The sequence below is a fragment of the Hyla sarda genome, chromosome 12 (genome assembly GCF_029499605.1).
Source record: "Hyla sarda isolate aHylSar1 chromosome 12, aHylSar1.hap1, whole genome shotgun sequence".
Classification (NCBI taxonomy): domain Eukaryota; kingdom Metazoa; phylum Chordata; class Amphibia; order Anura; family Hylidae; genus Hyla; species Hyla sarda.
The window spans coordinates 23,678,508-23,699,538 of NC_079200.1; the positions used below are offsets into that span (position 1 = coordinate 23,678,508).

General features: G+C 44.8%; 1 protein-coding gene across 2 annotated transcripts; it reads left to right on the forward strand.

Annotated features, from left to right (window-relative positions):
• Window positions 1-5,447: 5,447 nt before the first annotated feature.
• Window positions 5,448-20,773, forward strand: LOC130297002 (keratin, type I cytoskeletal 47 kDa-like). 2 transcript variants are annotated; one of them, XM_056549137.1, is made up of 8 exons: window positions 5,448-6,234; window positions 9,982-10,064; window positions 10,150-10,306; window positions 13,840-14,001; window positions 14,897-15,022; window positions 16,615-16,832; window positions 17,551-17,621; window positions 20,642-20,773. In XM_056549137.1, exons 1-8 carry the CDS (start codon window positions 5,542-5,544, stop codon window positions 20,737-20,739), a joined length of 1,608 nt encoding a protein of 535 aa, XP_056405112.1. In that variant the 5' UTR covers window positions 5,448-5,541; the 3' UTR covers window positions 20,740-20,773. The 2 variants fall into 2 exon arrangements, with proteins under 2 accessions (XP_056405112.1, XP_056405113.1); XM_056549138.1 differs by lacking the exon at window positions 17,551-17,621 and adding an exon at window positions 17,397-17,437 and having other exon boundaries at window positions 20,630-20,739.
• Window positions 20,774-21,031: the final 258 nt, after the last annotated feature.

Here is a 21,031-nt window from a genome sequence, read left to right on the forward strand (position 1 = left end):
AGAGGGCTCAGAAGGGAAGGAGCGACAAATGTTTTTGGGGGGGGCATGTCACCTTTAGGAAGCCCCTATGGTGCAAGGACATTTCTCCCGATTCAGAAAACACCCCATATGGGGGTGAAAATTGCTCTGCTGGCGCACTACAGGTCTCAGGAGAGAAGGAGTCACATTTGGCTTTTTGAAAGCAAATTTTGCTCTGGGGGCATGCCGCATTTAGGAAGCCCCTATGGTGCCAGAACAGCAAAAAAAAACACATGGCATACCATTTTGGAAACTAGACCCCTCGGGGAACGTAAAAAGGGGTAATGTGAACCTTAATACCCTACAGGTGTTTCACAACTTTTGCATATGTGAAAATTTTTTTTTTTTTTTTTACCTAAAATGCTTGGTTTCCCAAAATTTTTACATTTTTAAAAAGGGTAATAGCAGAACCCCCCCCCCCCCCCCCAAAATTTGAAGCCCAATTTCTCCCGATTCAGAAAACACCCCATATGGGGGGGAAAAGTGCTCTGCTGGCGCACTACAGGTCTCAGAAGAGAAGGAGTCACATTTGGCTTTTTGAAAGCAAATTTTGCTCTGGGGGCATGCCGCATTTAGAAAGCCCCTATGGTGCAAGGACAGCAAAAAAAAAAACACATGGCATACCATTTTGGAAACTAAACCCCTCGGGGAACATAACAAGGGGTTAAGTGAACCTTTATACCCCACAGGGGTTTCATGACTTTTGTATATGTAAAAAAAAAAAATTATTTTTTACCTAAAATGCTTGTTTTCCCAAAAATTTTACATTTTTAAAAAGGGTAATAGCAGAAAATACCCCCCAAAATTTGAAGCCCAATTTCTCCTGAGTACGGCGATACCCCATATGTGACCCTAAACTGTTGCCTTGAAATACGACAGGGCTCCAAAGTGAGAGCACCATGCGCATTTGAGGCCTAAATTAGGGACTTGCATAGGGGTGGACATAGGGGTATTCTACGCCAGTGATTCCCAAACAGGGGGCCTCCAGCTGTTGTAAAACTCCCAGCATGCCTAGACAGTCAGTGGCTATCTGGCAATACTGGGAGTAGTTGTTTTGCAACAGCTGGAGGCTCCGTTCTGGAAACAGTGGCGTACCAGACGTTTGTCATTTTTATTGGGGAGGGGGGGCTGTGTAGGGGTATGTGTATATGTAGTGTTTTTTACTTTTTATTTTGTATTAGTGTAGTGTTTTTAGAGTACAGTCGCACGGGCGGGGGTTCACAGTAGTTTCTCGCTGGCAGCTTGAGCTGCAGCAGAAAATTTGCCGCAGCTCAAACTTGCAGCCGGATACTTACTGTAATCCTCCGCCCATGTGAGTGTACCCTGTACGTTCACATTGGGGGGGAACATCCAGCTGTTGCAAAGCTACAACTCCCAGCATGTACGGTCTATCAGTGCATGCTGGGAGTTGTAGTTTTGCAACTGGTGGAGGCTCCGTTTTGGAAACAGTGACGTACCAGAAGTTTTTCATTTTTATTGGGGAGGGGAGGGGGGCTGTGTAGGGGTATGTGTATATGTAGTGTTTTTTACTTTTTATTTTATTTTGTGTTAGTGTAGTGTTTTTAGGGTACAGTCACACGGGCGGGGGTTCACAGTAGTTTCTCGCTGGCAGTTTGAGCAGCGGCAGAAAATTTGCCGCAGCTCAAACTTGCAGCCGGATACTTACTGTAATCCTCCGCCCATGTGAGTGTACCCTGTACATTCACATTGGGGGGGGGGGGGGGGAGAAACATCCAGCTGTTGCAAAACTACAACTCCCAGCATGTACGGTCTATCAGTGCATGCTGGGAGTTGTAGTTTTGCAACAGCTGGAGACACACAGGTTGTGAAACACTGAGTTTGGTAACAAACTCAGTGTTTTGCAACCAGTGTGCCTTCAGCTGTTGCAAAAGCTACAACCCCCAGCATGTACGGACAGCGGAAGGGCATGCTGGGTCTTGTAGTTATGCAACAGCCGGAGGCATACTACATTAGCTGGGGATGCTGGGGATTGTAGTTATGCAACAGCTGGAGACACACTGGTTTGCTACTTAACTCAGTGTGCCTTCAGCTGTTGCAAAACTACAACTCTCAGCAGTCACCGACGGGCATGCTGGGAGTTGTAGTTATGCAACCACCAGATGCATCACTACAACTCCCAGCATGCACTTTAGCTGATTGTGCAAGCTGGGAGTTGTAGTTATACAACAGCTGAAGGTACACTTTTCCATAGAAAGAATGTGCCTCCAGCTGTTGCAAAACTACAAGTCCCAGGATGCCCATAAGGGCATGCTGGGAGTTGTGGTGGTCTGCCTCCTGCTGTTGCATAACTACAGCTCCCAGCATGCCCTTTTTGCATGCTGGGAGCAGTTGCTAAGCAACAGCAGGAGGCTGTCACTCACCTTCTGCTGCTGCTCAGGGAACAGGTCAGTCCTGCCGCGGCCGTCGCTCCTGGGGCCCCAATCCCAACAGGGACGCCGGGGATCGGGGTCCCCAGCACCCGGGGTCTTCTGCCCGCACCCGCTCACGTCCTCCGGAAGAGGGGCGGAGCGGGTTGCGGGAGTGACACCCGCAGCAGGCGCCCTGATTGGTCGGCCGGGAATCCGGCCGACGAATCAGGGCGATCGTGAGGTGGCACCAGTGCCACCTCACCCCTGCAGGCTCTGGCTGTTCGGGGCCGTCTCTGACGGCCCCGATCAGCCAGTAATTCCGGGTCTTCGGGTCACTGGAGACCCGATTGACCCGGAATCCGCCGCAGATCGCTGGACTGAATTGTCCAGCGATCTGCGGCAATCGCAGACATGGGGGGACATAATGACCCCCCTGGGCGATATGCCGGGATGCCTGCTGAACGATTTCAGCAGGCATCCGGCCCCGGCTCCCCTCCGGCTAGCGGCGGGGGCCGGAAATGCTCAGGGCGTATCCATACGCCCTCGGTCCTTAAGGACTTGGAAACGGGGGCGTATGGATACGCCCTATGTCCTTAAGGGGTTAAGGACCAGGCCAATTTTATTTTTGCATTTTTGTTTTTTCCTCCTCACCTTCTATAAATCATAACTATTTTATATTTTCATACACAGACCCATATGAGGGCTTGTTTTTTTGCGTCACCAATTTTACTTTGTAATGACATCACTCATTTTACCATAAAATGTATAGAGCAACCAAAAAGATATTATTTATGTGGGGAAATTGAAAAAAAAAAGCTATTTCTGAAATTTTGGAAGGTTTTGTTTTCATGCTGTACACTTTATGGTAAAAATAACATATTTTCTTTATTCCTTGGGTCAGTACGATTAAAATGATACCCATATTATATGCTTTTCTATAATTGTACCGCTTTAATGTTTAAAATTGCCCTATTTTGCAGAAGACCCCTGGAGACAGACGGAGACAGATCATGGCATCTGAGGGGTTAATCGCTGATGTCCACCGTTACCGGAGGGTCCCTGGCTGACAGCAGCCTGGACCCGCCATGCATGATGCGAGCACCAGTTTGGTGCTCGCATCATGTACATGGCAGAAATGTACATCATGGTGCGCTAAGTACCACTGCACCATGACGTACATTTATGTCCAAGTGGTTAAAATTGTCATCTTCTGACCACTAACTTTTTTTATTTTTCCGTATATGGGGATGTGTGAGGGCTCAGTTTTTGTGCCGTGATCTGTAGTTTTTATCAGTACCGATCAAGATGTCTAATCACTGGGGACCCCCGCGATCTCCCTGCTGCACCCAGCGTTCGTTTAGAGCATCGGGTGCAGCGCCGAAAGGCTCTTGACATCACGGCCATGCCACGCTCGTGATGTCACGGCCACACACCCTCAATGAAAGTTTATGGGAGGGGCGTGACGGCATCGTGGCCATGACGTCACGAGCCTCTGCCCGCATAGCCAGTCATCCGACAATGAGCGAAGTTCGCTCCGTGCACTGGATGTCTGGTGTGCCGTAGCCGAGATCGCCGGGGGGTCCGCAGTGGCGGGACCCCCGCGATCAGACATCTTATCCCCTATCCTTTGGATGGGGTGGGGGGGGGGGGGGTAAGATGTCTAGGGGCAGAGTACTCCTTTAATCTCCATGTTTTATTGGACTGTGGTTCCAGAGTTTCTCTGTTATCCTATGTAAACACCTTCTGACCAGTGACGCTCAAGAGCTTGAGGATCTCGATACATCATGACTAGGGTATCATCCACCTGCGCTGTGACCCTTCTTTCTACCTATTCCCCCCCCCCCCCCCCCCCCAAAAAAAAGACACGGACCACGTACTTTTTGGTATAAAGGCCACAGCGGCCATTTTATTCAAAACATCATAACTTTATACCCAAAATATTAATTAACCTTTAAATAACATTTAACATAATCAGGTGACATTACCTGACCACACATATCCATATAAAAAACTAGTGCAAATATACTTTAACTCGACTCTACCACCTAGCCAGAGGGAGGACTTGGAGGCATCCCAAATTTTCCTTGGGTCTCCTACTTTGCCCTGGGTCGTCCCTTCCCTTAACCCCAGGGCACCGCATTCAGAGACCCCCGCCCCTTTGGGCCTCTCCCGCAGGGTTTCACCACACGAGGCTGGGTACCGCCCCCAGCCTCACCATCCCATTCAGTGCCAACTCTCTCCAATTGTCTCCAAGTCCCCCTCTAGCTCCTGCCGCTGCGACATCTCAAGATGTACCCCACCGATGATCTCGACATCAGGGCGGGCGGGCGGGCAACTTTCTCCCTCAATGTTTCCTCAGCCAGTCGTCACCACACCACTGGCCCCAATATTTATAAACTACCCTAACTCTCCACCCCCTGCCCCCCACCTGCCCTCTCTGAACTTTCCCTGAACCCGGACGCTCCAGAGCTGTCCCCTGTCATGGACCCCCTCCCCTCCCATACTGTCCGGTCCGGGGTTGTCTGAAGCAAACCACAGGAATAGGTGCACCGCTGTGATTCTCTGTTGGTTTGTTTTACTGTTTTACAATGTTCTGACTGCACAACTGGTTTGTTTAGACATACTTTGCACCTTTTTTGTACTATTATGCATAAAACTACCTGAATAATATATCTTTCTTCGGCTATAAACCCCTACGTACCCCCAGGCAGGTCTACACTAAGATCAATGGCAACTTAGGCTGCAAAGGACGTAGGCGCCTGATCACGAAGTATAGTTCTTTTGGCTCCCAGTAGAAATCTTCTAATAAGCAGTATTAATAATTTGTTTAGACAGGTTTAGAGAGGCTTCAGCAGCTTGAAGACAATATAATGATGGCCTATTACCACCCCACCCATCTTACCCTTTTGATTTAATAAACATAGCCGTGGGCTAAAATATTTCTGCAGATAAGAACATATCAAAACGGAATAAATTATCTACCTGGGCACCAAATCCCAGGTCTTACACAACAGTGATTTCTTCCAGCAGAAGAGTTTAAGAGGATACACCCACCATTATTTCATATAAAGGGGCAGGAGATCTGACAGAACTACCATCTGGTCGATAAAACAGCCACAGATTTCACTGAAAGCTCCTTCTCTGTTCCACCATTATGTCCTATGCGAGGTCCATAGGTGGCGGCTTTACTGCAGATCTACAAAGTGGGGGAAGTAGTGGAGGCTTTGGACATGGTGGCGCGCAAAAAGGAATAATAATGAATGGATCAGGAGTAGGCTTTGGAGAATTTAGCCATGAGGAGATGGGTGGTGGAGGTTATGGAGGCGGATATGGTGGAGGTGTTGGCGGTGGTTTTGGTGGAGGAAGCGTAAGAGTTTCTAGTGGTGGTTATGGAGCAGGGTTTGGTGGAAGAGCTAGTAGTGGTGGGGCTGGTGGAGGATATGGTGGTGGTGCTGGCGGTGGATATGGTGGTGGTGCTGGTGGAGGATATGGTGGTGGTGCTGGTGGAGGATATGGTGGTGGAGGATTTGGTGGTGGAGGATTTGGTGGTGGTGCTGGAGGGGGATTTGGTGGTGGAGGATTTGGTGGTGGTGCTGGTGGTGGATTTGGTGGTGGAGGGTTTGGTAGTGATGGCATTTTTGGAACCAATGAAAAACAAACCATGCGGAACCTAAATGACCGCTTGGCTTCCTACTTGGACAAAGTTAAGGCTTTGGAAGACGATAATGCAGATATTGAGCGCAAAATCCGAGAGTGGTATGAGAAGCAACGCCCAAGCTCAACTACTGGTGTAGGAGCAGCAGACTACAGCAAGTATGAACCCATTATCGAGGACCTCAGAAATAAGGTAAGACCTAATCTTGTATATAAGAGGGAATCGAGAGAATGGAATTGAGTGACTCCATGTTTTCATGTTATTGATGTTTTGTTAGTTGTGCTACATAGTTGGCTGTTCAAAATTTGTGTTCTGAACAATAAAAGGGAGACTTAAAGGGGTATTCTGATGGAAAAACATTTTTTTTTAAATCAACTGGTGCCAGAAAGTTAAACAGATTTGTAAATTACTTCTATTAAAAAATATTTATCCTTCCAGTACTTTTTAGCAGCTGTGTGCTACAGAGGAAATTCTTACCTTTTTGAATTTCTTTGTTGTCTTGTCCACAGTGCTCTCTGCTGACACCTCTGTCCGTGTCAGGAACTGTCCTGAGCAGCATAGGTTTGCTATGGGGATTTGCTCCTGCTATGGACAGTTCCTGATACAGGCATCAGGTGTCAGCTGTGAGCACTGTGGACAAGACAAAAAAGAAATTCAAAAATAAAAGAATTTCTTCTGTAGCATAAAGGTGCTAATAAGTACTGGAAGGATAAAGATTTTTTTTATAGGAGTAATTTACACATTTCTGGCACCAGTTCATTAAAAAAAAAAAGTTTTCCACCGGAGTACCCCTTTAAAGAAACTATCCAGGTATAGAAAAACAGAGCTGATTACTTAAAAACAGCACCATGCTTGTCCTCAGGTTGTGTGTGGTATTACATCTTGACTTTATTCACTTCAGTGAAACTGAGCTTCAATAATACACACAACCTGAGGACACTTGTGGTGCTGTTTTTGAAGTGATCAGCTCTGTTTATCTAATGCTGTATAACCCCTTTAAAGGGGTACTCCGTCCCTAGACATCTTATCCTCTTTCCAAAGGATAGGGGATATGATGTCTGATTCTGGGGGTCCCGCCGCTGGGACCCCCCCGCGATCTCTGTGCAGTACCCAACGTTCATTTAGAAGCTTGGAGTGGGCAGGGGGGGGGTCATGAAGTCACTGTCACGCCCCTCGTGATGTCACGCCAAGCCCCCTCAATGCAAGTCTATGGGAGGGGGCGTGGCGGATGCCACGCCCCCTCCCATAGACTTGCATTGAGGGGGCGTGACATGATGTCACGAGAGGCGTGGCAGTGACGTCCCGACCACCGCCACCTGCTCCAAGCGTTCGAAACAAAATGTTTCAAACTCTGGGGCAGCAGAGTTCCCCTTTAACTACATAACTACATAAATGGTGGTTGACTTAAAGGGGTCCTCAGATTTTTCAGTAATATATGTGAATTTTCAAAAGCCATATAATGGATAATATAACAATGAATATATGTAGTGTTGGGCGCGAATATTCGCATTTGGAATTTTTATTGCAAATATCGCAAATTCGCGAATATTGCCAATATATTCGCTATATATTCGAAATGACGAATATTCCCTTTTTTGCCTATATGCGCATATTCCTTCTTTTCACTTGTGGGCCAATTAGAATGATGCAAATACACTTGTCAGAGGTTATCAATAGAGATGAGCGAGCTTCCAGTAAATTCGATTCGTCACGAACTTCTCGGCTCGGCAGTTGATGCCTTATCCTGCATAAATTAGTTCAGCTTTCAGGTGCTCCCGTGGGCTGGAAAAGGTGGATACAGTCCTAGGAAAGAGTCTCCTAGGACTGCATCCACCTTTTCCAGCCCACCGGAGCACCTGAAAGCTGAACTAATTTATGCAGGAAAAGTCATCAACTGCCGAGCCGAGAAGTTTGTGACTAATCGAATTTACTGTAAGTTCGCTCATCTCTAGTTATCAACAACATCCCTAGCAACCAATGGTAAAGTTGCCCACTAGAGATGAGCTAACTTACAGTAAATTCGATTCGTCACGAACTTCTCGGCTCGGCAGTTGATGACTTATCCTGCATAAATTAGTTCAGCTTTCAGGTGCTCCGGTGGGCTGGAAAAGGTGGATACAGTCCTAGGAGACTCTTTCCTAGGACTGTGTCCACCTTTTCGAGCCCACCGGAGCACCTGAAAGCTGAACTAATTTACGCAGGATAAGTCATCAACTGCCGAGCTGAGAAGTTCGTAACGAATCGAATTTACTGTAAGTTCGCTCATCTCTATTGCCCACCCCCTCACTGTTTTCTTCCTCGAATATGCGAATATTCGCATATGCGAATATAACGAATACGTGAAATTTTCGAAAATAAGATGAATATTCGTCTTTATATTCGCGAAATATCTCGAATTCGGATATGGCCAATGCCGCTCATCACTAAATATATGTACCAAAAAGGTTACTGATTCCTATAATTAGGTGGCACATGGTAGAGGTTTCTGTAAGCTGATTTTGTGACCCTCTACTTTAATGGCTGCATGAACCTAAGCAGGGATGCTCCAGTTTCAACCTAAAGTGTACCTCTTCGGGATTTAGGCACTTTTATGAAACAATAACTAAAGTGCAGCACTGTGTACAATAGATATTTTTTATTTTATATTTTTATTTTATTTTTTTCTAAATAAATTTAATTTTGAATTTAGCACCGGAATACCTTTACCGAAAGCCCGTTTACCAAGCGTCCATAATGCACAGTTATATGCAGCAGGGCATTAGGAAAACAGGTACATGGTACAGGTATTCTGGCACCAAATAAAAAATGTATACACATTTTTTGACTAAAACTATAGAGGTACACTTTAAAGGGGTACTCCAGTGGAAAATTTTATTATATATATATATTTTTTTAAATCAACTAGTGTCAGAAAGTTAAACAGATTTGTAAATTACTTCTATTAAAAAAAATCTTAATCCTTCCAGTACTTATTAGCAGCTGAATACTACAGAGGAAATTCTTTTCTTTTTGGAACACAGTGCTCTCTGCTGACATCACGAGCACAGTGCTCTCTGCTGACATCTCTGGCCATTTTAGGAACTGACCAGACCAGCATATGTTTGTTATGGGGATTTTCTCCTACTCTGGACAGTTCTTAAAATGGACAGAGATGTCAGCAGAGAGCAAAGTGCTAGTGATTCAGCATAGAGCTCTGTGTTCCAAAAAGAAAATAAGTTCCTCTGTAGTATTCAGCAACTAATAAGTACTGGAAGGATTAAAGGGGTATTCCAGGAAAAAACTTTTTATATATATATATATATATATATATATATATATATATATATATATATCAACTGGCTCCAGAAAGTTAAACAGATTTGTAAATTACTTCTATTAAAAAATCTTAATGCTTTCAGTACTTATGAGCTTCTGAAGTTAAGGTTGTTCTTTTCTGTCTAAGTGCTCTCTGATGAAATGTGTCTCGGGTAACGCCCAGTTTAGAGGAAGTTTGCTATGGGGATTTACTTCTAAACTGGGCGTTTCCCGAGACACGTGTCATCAGAGAGCATTTAGACAGAAAAGAACAACCTTAACTTCAGAAGCTCCTAAGTACTGAAAGGATTAAGATTTTTTTAATAGAAGGAATTTACAAAATCTGTTAAACTTTCTGGAGCCAGTTGATATATAGGAAAAAGTTTTTTCCTGGATAACCCCTTTAAGATTTTTTTAATATAAGTAATTTACAAATCTGTTTAACTTTCTGGCACAAGTTGATTTAAAAAAATAAAAATAAAAAAAGTTTTCCACCAGAGTACGCCTTTAAGGAAGGAATGGATTTGTCCTTTGGGTCATACCACACTTCTCTTCTATAAGGGATGTAAGAAGAGGTTCCTGTAACTCATGTCCTGGTACGGGTGCTGGGATAGTATGGAGTCACAGTTTACACTTTTATTTTAGATTCTGGCCGCCACTATTGACAATGCTAGGACCCTTTTGCAAATTGACAATGCCCGGCTGGCAGCAGATGACTTCAGACTGAAGTGAGTATGATACGCCTTACAATGTATATATATGGGGCACATAAAGATGACGGCATGTTGATGGAGATGATGATGTCCTTCACAGATATGAGAACGAGTTGGCACTCCGACAGAGCGTTGAGGCTGATATTAATGGTCTACGAAGAGTCCTGGATGAACTCACCTTAGCAAGATCTGACCTGGAAATACAAATTGAAAGCCTCAATGAAGAACTGGTTTATCTCAAGAAGAATCACCAAGAGGTAAGAAGTTAAAGGGGTACTCTGGTGAATCTTTTTTTATTTTTTTAAAGGGGTACTCTCCTGGAAAACTCTCTCTGCTGACATCTCTGTCCATTTTAGGAACTGTCCAGAGTAGGAGCAAATCCCCATAGCAAACCTATCCTGCTCTGTGCAGTTCCCGAGACAAGCAGAGATGTCAGCAGAGAGCACTGTTGCCAGACAGAAAAGAAGAACTCAACTTCAGCAGCTGAATATTATTGGAAGGATTAAGATTTTTTAATAGAAGTTATTTACAAATCTGTTTAACTTTCTGGAGCCAGTTGATATATATATATATATCCAAAATAGATGCAGCACACCACCGGATTCAATACAAAATGAAGAGGTTTATTCCATGATGTATTACAGACAACGTTTCACCAGCCTCACACAGGCTTTTTCACGAGGCTGGTGAAACGGCTGGTGAAGCACTAGGCTGGTGAAACGTTGTCTGTAATACATCATGGAATAAACCTCTTCACTTTGTATTGAATCCGGGTGGTGTGCTGCATCTATTTTGGATATGTGGATGAAGGAGCCAGCCGGCCGAGGCTCTAGTTTGCTTGTACCCCAACATCATCTCTTCTGGCTACCTGGTGTGCTGCTCATATTGGAATTTTATATATATATATATATATATATATATACATACAGTATATATATATATACAGTATATATATATATAAGTTTTTTTCCTGGAATGCCCCAGGAAATTGTCCATTTTCTCTCCAAATAAGAGAAAAGTAGAGGAGTTGAGTTTGTCATTTGGCAAATGATGTTGCATATTCTGCACATTTAGGAAGTTTCTTAAGACATAGGTGTCGATGACCTTTTGTATGGGTGGTGTACGCAGCATGACACTAAAGAGGGAAGATGATTGATGTGCAGCTTTAGATAAATAGCTAAAAGATCAAAATATATTTTCCCCCTGGCAACTGAGCATTTATGTCCAGAACCTGCCCGTTCATGACTTCCTTCTGCACAAATTCTTCAAAGCTTCTCATTACGGTTGCCTTGTAATTTACATTTTTGATGTTGTCAGCCAAGAACCAACTCTCTGGTGGGTGTGAAGAAGTCCAAAATACAATGTATGAGTAATAGTTAGTAATAGTTCTATTTAAAGGGTTAACCCAAGGTTACAAATTCATACATCCACAGGATAGGTAATAAGTGTGATATGTGGAGGACTGGCTGCTGGGACCCCCACAGATCATGAGAACGGTGGTCTAGAGCGCTCTAATTTAAAGTGAATGCACCAGTGCGCATGTTTTACCAACACTCCATTCACACGATAGGACACACTAACCTCCTCCCCCCCCATTCTTGCGATAGGTGAAGGTCTTAGCTATCAGACCTCCACCAACTGATTATCACCTATCCTGTGGATAGGTGATAAATTGTAATCCTAAAGGGGTACTCCGCTGGAGATTTTTTTTTTTAAACAACTGGTTAAACAGATTTGTAAATTACTTCTATTTAAAAATCTTAATCCTTCCAGTATTTATAATCTGCTGTATGCTCCAGAGGAAGTTGTATTTCTCTCTGGAACTCTTTCCAGTCTGACCACAGTGCTCTCTGCCGACACCTCTGTCCATGTCAGGAACTGTCCAGAGTACAAGCAAATCTACATAGCAAACCTCTCCTGCTCTGGACAGTTCCTGAGATGGACAGAGGTGTCAGCAGAGCAGAGAGCAGTGTGGTCAGACAGAAAAGAAATTGCAAAAGAAAAGAACTTCCTGTGGATCATACAGCAGCTGGTAAGTACTGGAAGGTGTCAGCAGAGAGCACTGTGGTCAGACTGAAAAGAATTCTAGAAAGAAATACAACTTCCTCTGGAGCATACAGCAGCTGATAAGTACTTGAAGTATTAGGATTTTTAAATAGAAATAACCTGAGGGAGAAAGCAAAGACAACACCAAAACAGCCACCAAGAAGAAAAAACAACCCACAGGAAAGCCAAAGGCAAACCCACCGCAGACACAGCCATCCTCTTCCACGTTACACTCAAAATCCCTGACACAAGGAAAACATTAAAGTCCAGAGCACTTAGGCATTTTTTTTTCTTTAAATACAAAAGTACAAACAGAAGAAAATATAAATTACAACAAAGTGCAAAACACAGCATAACAGGAAAAAGAGGAGGGAAAAATCCCCGTAGGGCAAAACAAACTGGAATGGGCGGGCGGAAAGCTTCACAGGGGCCGGTGAGGAAAGAGGAACATACAAGTTCGGGGGGGGGGGGGGGCGTACTGTCTGCCCCCACTCCTAACCCCCCACACCCAGACACCAGCCACCCGGAACCAACCAACCAACCAACTCACCAGGTTGGGTATTAACCCCCCCCCCAGGCCGGAGCAGTTGCTCCAGGAGCGCCAATGATGATCCGGCCCTGGGCCCAGAGCCAGAAAACCCCTAGCTGCCCTGGCCTTGCAGTCAGCAATACTTGCGCCTATGCGGGGCAGGTGTTGCGCATTCTATCTATGATCTGTGACACCATTTGCTTAAATGACATTCTCCTATTCTTTAACCAACAACAAGTCAATAGGCTGAAATCAAAGTGACCATATTAGTAGTCCATACAGATGTATTGAATTGAATATCAGAGCTAGGGCTGGATGGTATGACCAAATATGTGTATCGCAGTATTTTTGTAACTTATGGCGGTTCCACGGTATATAACGGTATTAGCCCAGCACTGCGCTGTCCCCATCAGGGTAAATACTCACATCACCCGCAAGCGCTGCTCTCCTCGTCCTCCTGTTTGTTGCGGTCGCCAGCGTTGACACTCTATATTGTATCCCTATGCCCGGGCTGCAAAACGTAAACAAAAATAAACTTTAACCCATGTTCCTACGTCGGCCTTACGCTCTTCCTAGGGAATGGAACGTCAGACAGCCGTCAGCTTATCACCGGCCGCAGCGATGTTCCGCCTCGGCCGGTGATAGGCTGAGCCCACTGTCATGTAAGGAGCCGGCTTCTTACATGACAGTGCGCTCAACCTATCACCGGCCGAGGTGGAACATCGCTGCGGCCGGTGATAGGCTGACGGCTCTCCGATGTTCCATTCCCTAGGAAGCTGGTCCGGACCGATGGGGAAGGTGAGTCAAAGTTTATTTTCTTTACCTTTTGCAGTACGGGCATAGGGATACAGTATAGAGTGTCTGCGCCGGCAGCCGCAACAAACAGGAGGATGAGGAGGGAAGTGCTTGCGGGTGACATGTGATTAGTTCCTCGATGGGGACAGCGCAGCGCTGGGCTGATAATTAATTGGGGGGGGGGCAGAACAGCGCTCGCTGGTCACATATGATTAGTTCCCCGATGTGGGGACAGTGCGCTGCGGCTGATAATTTATTCCCGAGGGGAAAGGGCCAAACCGGTATCGCGGTATGGGGAAAAATTCATATCGTGCAGTACAAAAATGTCAGTATTTGGTATGAACCGGTATACCGCCCAGTTACATAATAACCTTCAAAAGTAATATTGAGGGTAATGCTTTTTCCTTTTGATGTGTCCAGGAATTGTCCTCCATCCATGGGACACAGGCCGGGCAACTTACTGTGGAGATGAATGCGGCTCCAGGCACTGATCTGACCAAACTACTGAATGACATGAGAGAACAGTACGAAGCCATCGCTGAGAAGAACAGAAAGGAAGCTGAGGCTAGGTTCCTTGAACAGGTATAGTGATGTATCAAGTTCTCATACGTTGTTACTAGAGATGAGCGAACTTACAGTAAATTCGATTCGTCACGAACTTCTCGGCTCGGCAGTTGATGACTTTTCCTGCATAAATTAGTTCAGCTTTCCGGTGCTTCGGTGGGCTGGAAAAGGTGGATACAGTCCTAGGAAAGACTCTTTCCTAGGAATGTATCCACCTTTTCCAGGCCACCGGAGCACCTGAAGGCTGAACTAATTTACGCAGGATAAGTCATCAACTGCCGAGCCGAGAAGTTCGTGACGAATCGAATTTACTGTAAGTTCGCTCATCTCTAGTTGTTACCCAAAAAGGCAAAATTCTGGAATCTTAAAGGGGTACTCCGCCACTAGACATCTTATCCCCTATCCAAAGGATAGGGGATAAGATGTCTGATCGCACGGGGTCCCGCCACTGGGGTCCCTGCGATCTCCCTGCTGCACCCGGAATTCGTATAGAGCAGTGGTCTCCAACCTGTGGACCTCCAGATGTTGCAAAACTACAACTCCCAGCATGCCCGGACAGCCGTTGGCTGTCCGGGCATGCTGGGAGTTGTAGTTTTGCAACATCTGCAGGTCCGCAGGTTGGAGATCACTGGTATAGAGCGTCGGGTGCAGCACCGGAGGCTCGTGACGTCACGGCGCCTTTGGCTGTCAGGGCATGCTTGGAGTTGTAATTTTGCAACAGCTGGAGGCACCCTGATTGGGAGACACTGCTGTAGGTATATTTTGTGTGGGTCCTAGTAGTAATGTCCATGTATCAGCTTATCTTCAAGGGTCCATTCTAACATAAAGCAACTAGTCCACCCGATTACATTAAATGTTATTTCATTGGTCTGACTGCAGAATAAAAATGTCATCCGCTACTTTACCATTTCAGAGTAAGGAGCTGAAGAAAGAGATTTCGGCTGGGGTGGCTCAGGTACAGTCCAGCAGTTCGGAGATTACGGACCTGAGAAGAAGCCTTCAGTCCTTGGAGATAGAGCTGCAGTCCCAGTTGGCAATGGTATGAATGTATATAGTGATAAATAAGAATATTAGAGACCATTTGCCGTGACACGATACCATAAAACATGATTCAAAAATTAAAAAAAAATAAAAAATCGATTTAAGATCCATTATGCCCTTACATCCATGCCCCCTATGTTCACATGATGGAATATCCGTACTAGAATTCCACACAGACATTCCACAGCAGCAGAGTCCCATTGATTTCTACAGGATTCTGCACCGCTGTCTATGTCTATTCTTTCTGCAGAGTCCGCACGGAAATGCATTGCCGGCAGACCTACCGCCGGCATCATCTGTCTGCGTTCCGCTGTCATGCGGACTTTGCCCGTGTGGACATAGCCTAAAGGCTATGTTCACACATCAGAATTTTTGCTCAGATTTTGGCATGAAAATTCTGCATGTGTTTACAGCCTTATGAACTTCAAAGGGATTTCGCAGTCCCATTCGCACTGCATCATTTCCACATCGGTCTTTCCACTGCAGAAATTCTGCATTCCGCCTTCTGGAAAAAGAAAGGTCCTGTTCTTAATTTTTGCGGAATTTGGATGCCAAAGCCCATTGAAGTGAATGTTTTTTTTTTTCCTCCACAAAATGCGGGGTTAATGCAAATTTTGTGCGGAATTTGCGTGGAATATGTGCAGATTCCACACTAAATTTTACCAAAACAATGAAAGAAAAGCCCCATTTTCCATACACGGAATTTCCACATGAATTCCGCATGAATGCAGAAAGATGCGGAATTCCACATTGTGGAATTTCCGACTTGTGAACATAGCCTAAGGGTTGCATGCTACAACATCTTGCATCCTGAAAGTTGTAGTTTTGCAACCACTTAGGCTATGCTCACAGAGCAGAATTTCTGCATGCCGAATTCTGCACGGATTCCGCATGCAGATTCAGCATCAAATTAAACCTCAATAGACTCCAATGGGATTCTGCACTCCCATTCACACTTCAAAATTTCCACATGCGAATTCCGCACGGAATCTGCACCGACTCAACACGGAATTCACACAAGGCAGAAAATACACAAAATAATGCGGACGTGGAACTGGTGCGGATGTGCTGAAATTCTGCCGTGTGAATATAGCCTTAAAGGGGTACTCTAGTGGAAAAACATTTTTTTAAATCAACTGGTGTCAAAAAGTTAAACAGAATTGTAAATTGCTTCTATTTAAAAATCTTAATCCTTCCAGTACTTATCAGCTGCTGTATGCTCCAGAGGAAGTTGTGTAGTTCTTTCCAGTCTGACCACAGTGCTCTCTGCTGACACCTCTGTCCATTTTAGGAACTGTTCACAGCAGGAGCAAATCCCCATAGCAAACCTCTCCCGCTCTGGACAGTTCCTGACATGGACAGAGGTGTCAGCAGAGAGCACTGTGGTCAGACAGAAAATAACGACACCCCTTCCTCTGTAGTATTCAGCAGCTGATAAGTACTGGAAGGATTAAGATTTTTACATAGAAGTAATTTACAAATCTGTTTAACTTTCTGGCACCAGATGACTATACACCTGTAGACTATACACCTGTGAAACGTAAAAATCCATAAAAACAAGATGACGTGAACTTTTGCTCACGCCTGCAGAAAAAATCTCTGGAAACCACTTTGGCAGAAACGGAAGGCCGGTACTGCGCTCAGATCGCCCAAATACAAAGCATTATCAGTAGTGTGGAAGAACAATTGGCCCAGCTGAGATGTGACATGGAAAATCAGAGTGAGGAGTATAATCGGCTGCTCGACATCAAAACCCGTCTGGAGCAAGAGATTCAGAAATATCGCCAGCTGCTCGAAGGAGAAGGAGGGTAAGGGCGGCAAATTCTCAAGGATTATTGTGTGATTTTAAAGGGGTACTCCGCCCCTAGACATCTTATCCCCTGTCCAAAGGATAAGATGTCTGATCGTGGGGGTCCTGCTGCTAGGGCCCCCCGCGATCTCGGCTGTGGCACCCCAGACATCCGGTGCACGGAGCGAACTTCGCTCTGTGCCGGATGACTGGTGATGCGGGGCGGAGGCCTGTGACGTCACGGCCGCGCGCCCTGCTCGTGATGTCACAGCCATGCCCCCTCAATGCAAGTCTATGGGAGGGGGCGTCACGGCCGTCACGTCCCCTCCCATAGACTTGCTTTGAGAAGGCGCGGCCGTGGCGTCACGAGCGGGGCGCGGCCGTGATTTCACAAGAATTCGGCGCTGCACCCGATGCTCTAAACCAGTGGTCCCCGAACTGTGGCCCTCCAGATGTTGCAAAACTACAACTCCCAGCATGCCTGGACAGCCTACGGCTGTCCAGGCATGCTGGGAATTGTAGTTTTGAAACATCTGGAGGGCCAAAGTTTGAGGACCACTGCTCTGAACGATCGCCGATGCAGCAGGGAGATCGCGGGGGTCCCCAGTGGCGGGACCCCCACGATCAGACATCTTATCCCCTATCCTTTAAATAGGGGATAAGATGTCTCGAGGCGGAGTACCCCTTTAACTTATCATACTTGTTTTTCAACTATCAAAACTATTTCCTTATTGAAGGTCACTGGGAATTTCATCAAGTTCCTCTACAAGTCAAAGGTCCCCAGCAGTTTCAGTGGATTCTTCTAAAGGCAAGTCATTTAAAAAAATTGTCTTTTATAGACCATATAGGGGGAGATTTATCAAAACCTGTGCAAAGGAAAAGTTGCCCAGTTGCCCATAGCAACCAATCAGATCGCTGCTTTCATTTTGCAGAGGCCTTGTTAAAAATGAAAGAAGCAAGCTGATTGGTTGCTATGGGCAACTGGGCAACTTTTTCTCTGGACGGGTTTTGATAAATCTCCCCCCTAGTGATGCCAAATCTCAAGATGGCCGTAAACTTTAGACATATGTCAATTTCAGTGGAACTGGCCAATAATTGAGGGGGAGATTTATCAAAAACCCGTCCAGAGGAAAAGTTGCTGAGTTGCCCATAGCAACCAATCAGGTCACTTCTTTCATTTTTCACTGGTCTTTTAAAAAGTGAAAGAAGCGATCTGATTGGTTGCTATGGGCAACTCAGCAACTTTTCCTCTAGACAGGTTTGATAAATCTTCCCCTGAATTGGTAAGGAAGCCCCTTTGACCTTAAAGGGTTACTCCCGTGGAAAACTTTTTTTCTTAAATCAACTGGTGACAGAAAGTTAAACAGATTTGTAAATCACTTCTATTAAAAAATCTTAATCCTTCCAGTACTTTTTAGAGGCTGTATACTAAGGAGAAATCCAAAAAATAAATGCATTTCCTCAGATGTCATGACCACAGTGCTCTCTGCTGACCTCTGCTGTCCATTTTAGGAACGGCTCAAAGCAGCATTTGTTTGCTATGGGGATTTCTTCCTGCTCAGGACAGTTCATGAAATGGACAGCAGAGGTCAGCAGAGAGCACTGTGGTTATGAAATCTGAGGAAATGCATTTATTTTTTTGGATTTCTCTTTAGTGTACAGCCGCTAATAAGTACTGGAAGGATTAAGATTTTTTAATAGAAGTGATTTACAAATCTTTGATACAAAGATTGCCTACACCTCAAGGGCAGTATTCACACCGTGCTTCAATTATGAACCAAATTTTATTAAAAGTACAGCTTATGTTGCATAAAATATAGTGCATAAAATATTTCCCACACAGGGCCCTAGTGGGGAAAATAACAGTTGCAATAAGAATAAGTGGGGACAGCATAAAACAAAAATGAATAGACAGTAAAATTGTGTTGTGACCGATAGTCCGGCAATTTGGAAAATCTGATAGTCTGGAAAACCAGATGGAATAGTCCGGCAAATAAGAAGATGAAATAGTCCAGAGAATAAGAATAGTATTTCCAGATGGTGGATTAATGTGACATGAAATTAATATTACCGGATAATTGGAGGTCCCGCTCTGGTGGGCTGCTTTGTGAGCGCTTGCATGCGCCGGCACGTCTGGTTCTGATGGCACTCGAACACGGTGTATGACATGCTCGTCTGCGGTAAATCGGAGGTAACCGAAGTAGATGGTTCCTGCTGGGTTATCTCGTGGTGATAGCGTGGGATGTCAGCAGTGGATGTCAGCAGTGGTCAGCAGTGGTCTTTAGTGCTGGTTGGTATACAAGTCCATAGAGCGGTCACTCTACACAAAGGCTAAACGCGTTTCGGGGTGCTTAAGAGCAAAGTAAATGACCCCTTCCTCAGTATCAAATATTTTATTTCGCTCTCACACCTAGGGTATAGGTGTTTTCTAGCCTACTTCACCTCGGTCAGTATATAATTGTGAGCTGCACCACCCACTTTTTTCTGATTTACAAATCGGTTTAACTTTCTGGCACCAGTTGATTTAAAAAAAAAAAAGTTTTCCACCGGAGTACCCCTTTAATGTTGAGTTTCAGCTGCCCAACCCATTTGTTCTCCGGGGAGATAAGCGGCCACCAGAGGATCTAGCAGCAGCTTTCTACCTCCTCTCCATTCTTCATTGGCCATGCAAAGCATGCATGTGTAGTATGAGGGGATTGAGGGACATAGCATGAGGCTGACAGCTATTTTATATACTCTATATGGCCAGTTTAAAGGGGCACTCTGACAAAAAAACATCCTTTGGATAGGGGATAAGATGTCTGATCCTGCGGCAGCATCCTGAACATGGAAGCTTGGAGCTTCCACGTTTGTGATGTCATGCCATACCCTCTCCATTCATGTCTATGGGAGGGGGCGTGACGGCTACGTTGTAGCCGTCACGCCCCCTCCCATAGACATGAATGGAGGGGGGCATGACGGCTGTAGTTCGCTCTGTGCACGGTTGACTGGGGTGCCGCACCGGAGATCGCGGGGGTGTCCCCAGCGTCAGGACTCCTGCGATCAGACATCAGATTTTTTTCATCAGAATACCCCTTTAAAGGGGTACTCCGGTGGAATTTTTTTTTTTTTTAAATCAACTGGTGCCAGAAAGTTGTACAGATTTGTAAATGACTTCTATTAAAAAAAATCTTAATCCTTCCAGTACCTATTAGCTACTGTATGCTCCACAGGAAGTTCTTTTCTTTTTTAATTTCTTTTCTGTCTTGTCCACAGTGCTCTCTACTGACACATCTGTCCGTGTCAGGAACTGTCCAGAGCAGTATAGGTTTGCAATGGGGATTTTCTCCTGGTCCGGACAGTTCCTGATACGTACAGAGGTGTCAGCAGAGAGCACTGTGGACAAGAAAAAAAAAAAGAAATTCAAAAAGAAAATAATTATCTCTGCAGCATACAACTGCTAAAAATTACTGGAAGGGTAAAGATTTTTTTTTAATAGAAGTAATTTACAAATCTGTTTAACTTTCTGGCATCAGTTGATTTAAAAAAAAAAAAATAATAATAATAATTTCCACCGGGGTACCCCTTTAATGAAGCACAGTGGACCAACACCAGCAGATGACATGGCTCCCCAAATCATATCATATCATATATTGAGGATTTGGGGTTTTCATGAGCTGTAAGCCATAATCATCCCAATTATGACAAATCACGGCTTGAACTTACTTTCTATGCATGTAATGAGTCTCTCTCATATATTAGTTTCACATTTAAGTTGCATTACAGAAATAAATTAACTTTGCACAATATATATATATAAAAAAAAAAACATTTTGTTATCCTCCAAAGATCCAAACAGATCAAGAAAAGTCAGGACCATCTTTGAAGACATGGTGGATGGGAAAGTCGTCTCTTCACAAGTTAAGGAGATCGAGGAGAAATATTAACATAGGATTCCATGAACATTAAAGTGTACCTGTCATCACAAAAACTTTTTTTTATAATGTAGATAATACCATTATATGTATATTTGTAATATACATTGATTAAAAAATATGTATATTTTTGGATGAAAAAATGCTGTCCCTGCAGCTATTTCCTGTGTGTCTCTATGAGGAGACCAAAAACAGGAAGTGAGGACAGGACAAGCAGGGATCTGTGCAGACTCCTGGCTTGTCAATCATTCTGATGTACGAGTCATTAGCATGTTATAGAGCCTCAGTGCACACTGTCCTGCTT

Coding starts and splice junctions, on each gene's coding strand:
- LOC130297002 (XM_056549137.1), top strand. CDS start 5,542: ATGTCCTATGCGAGGTCCATAGGTGGCGGCTTTACTGCAGATCTACAA. Junction 6,235..9,981: donor TCGAGGACCTCAGAAATAAG/GTAAGACCTAAT, acceptor CTTTTATTTTAG/ATTCTGGCCGCCACTATTGA. Junction 14,002..14,896: donor AGGCTAGGTTCCTTGAACAG/GTATAGTGATGT, acceptor TTACCATTTCAG/AGTAAGGAGCTGAAGAAAGA.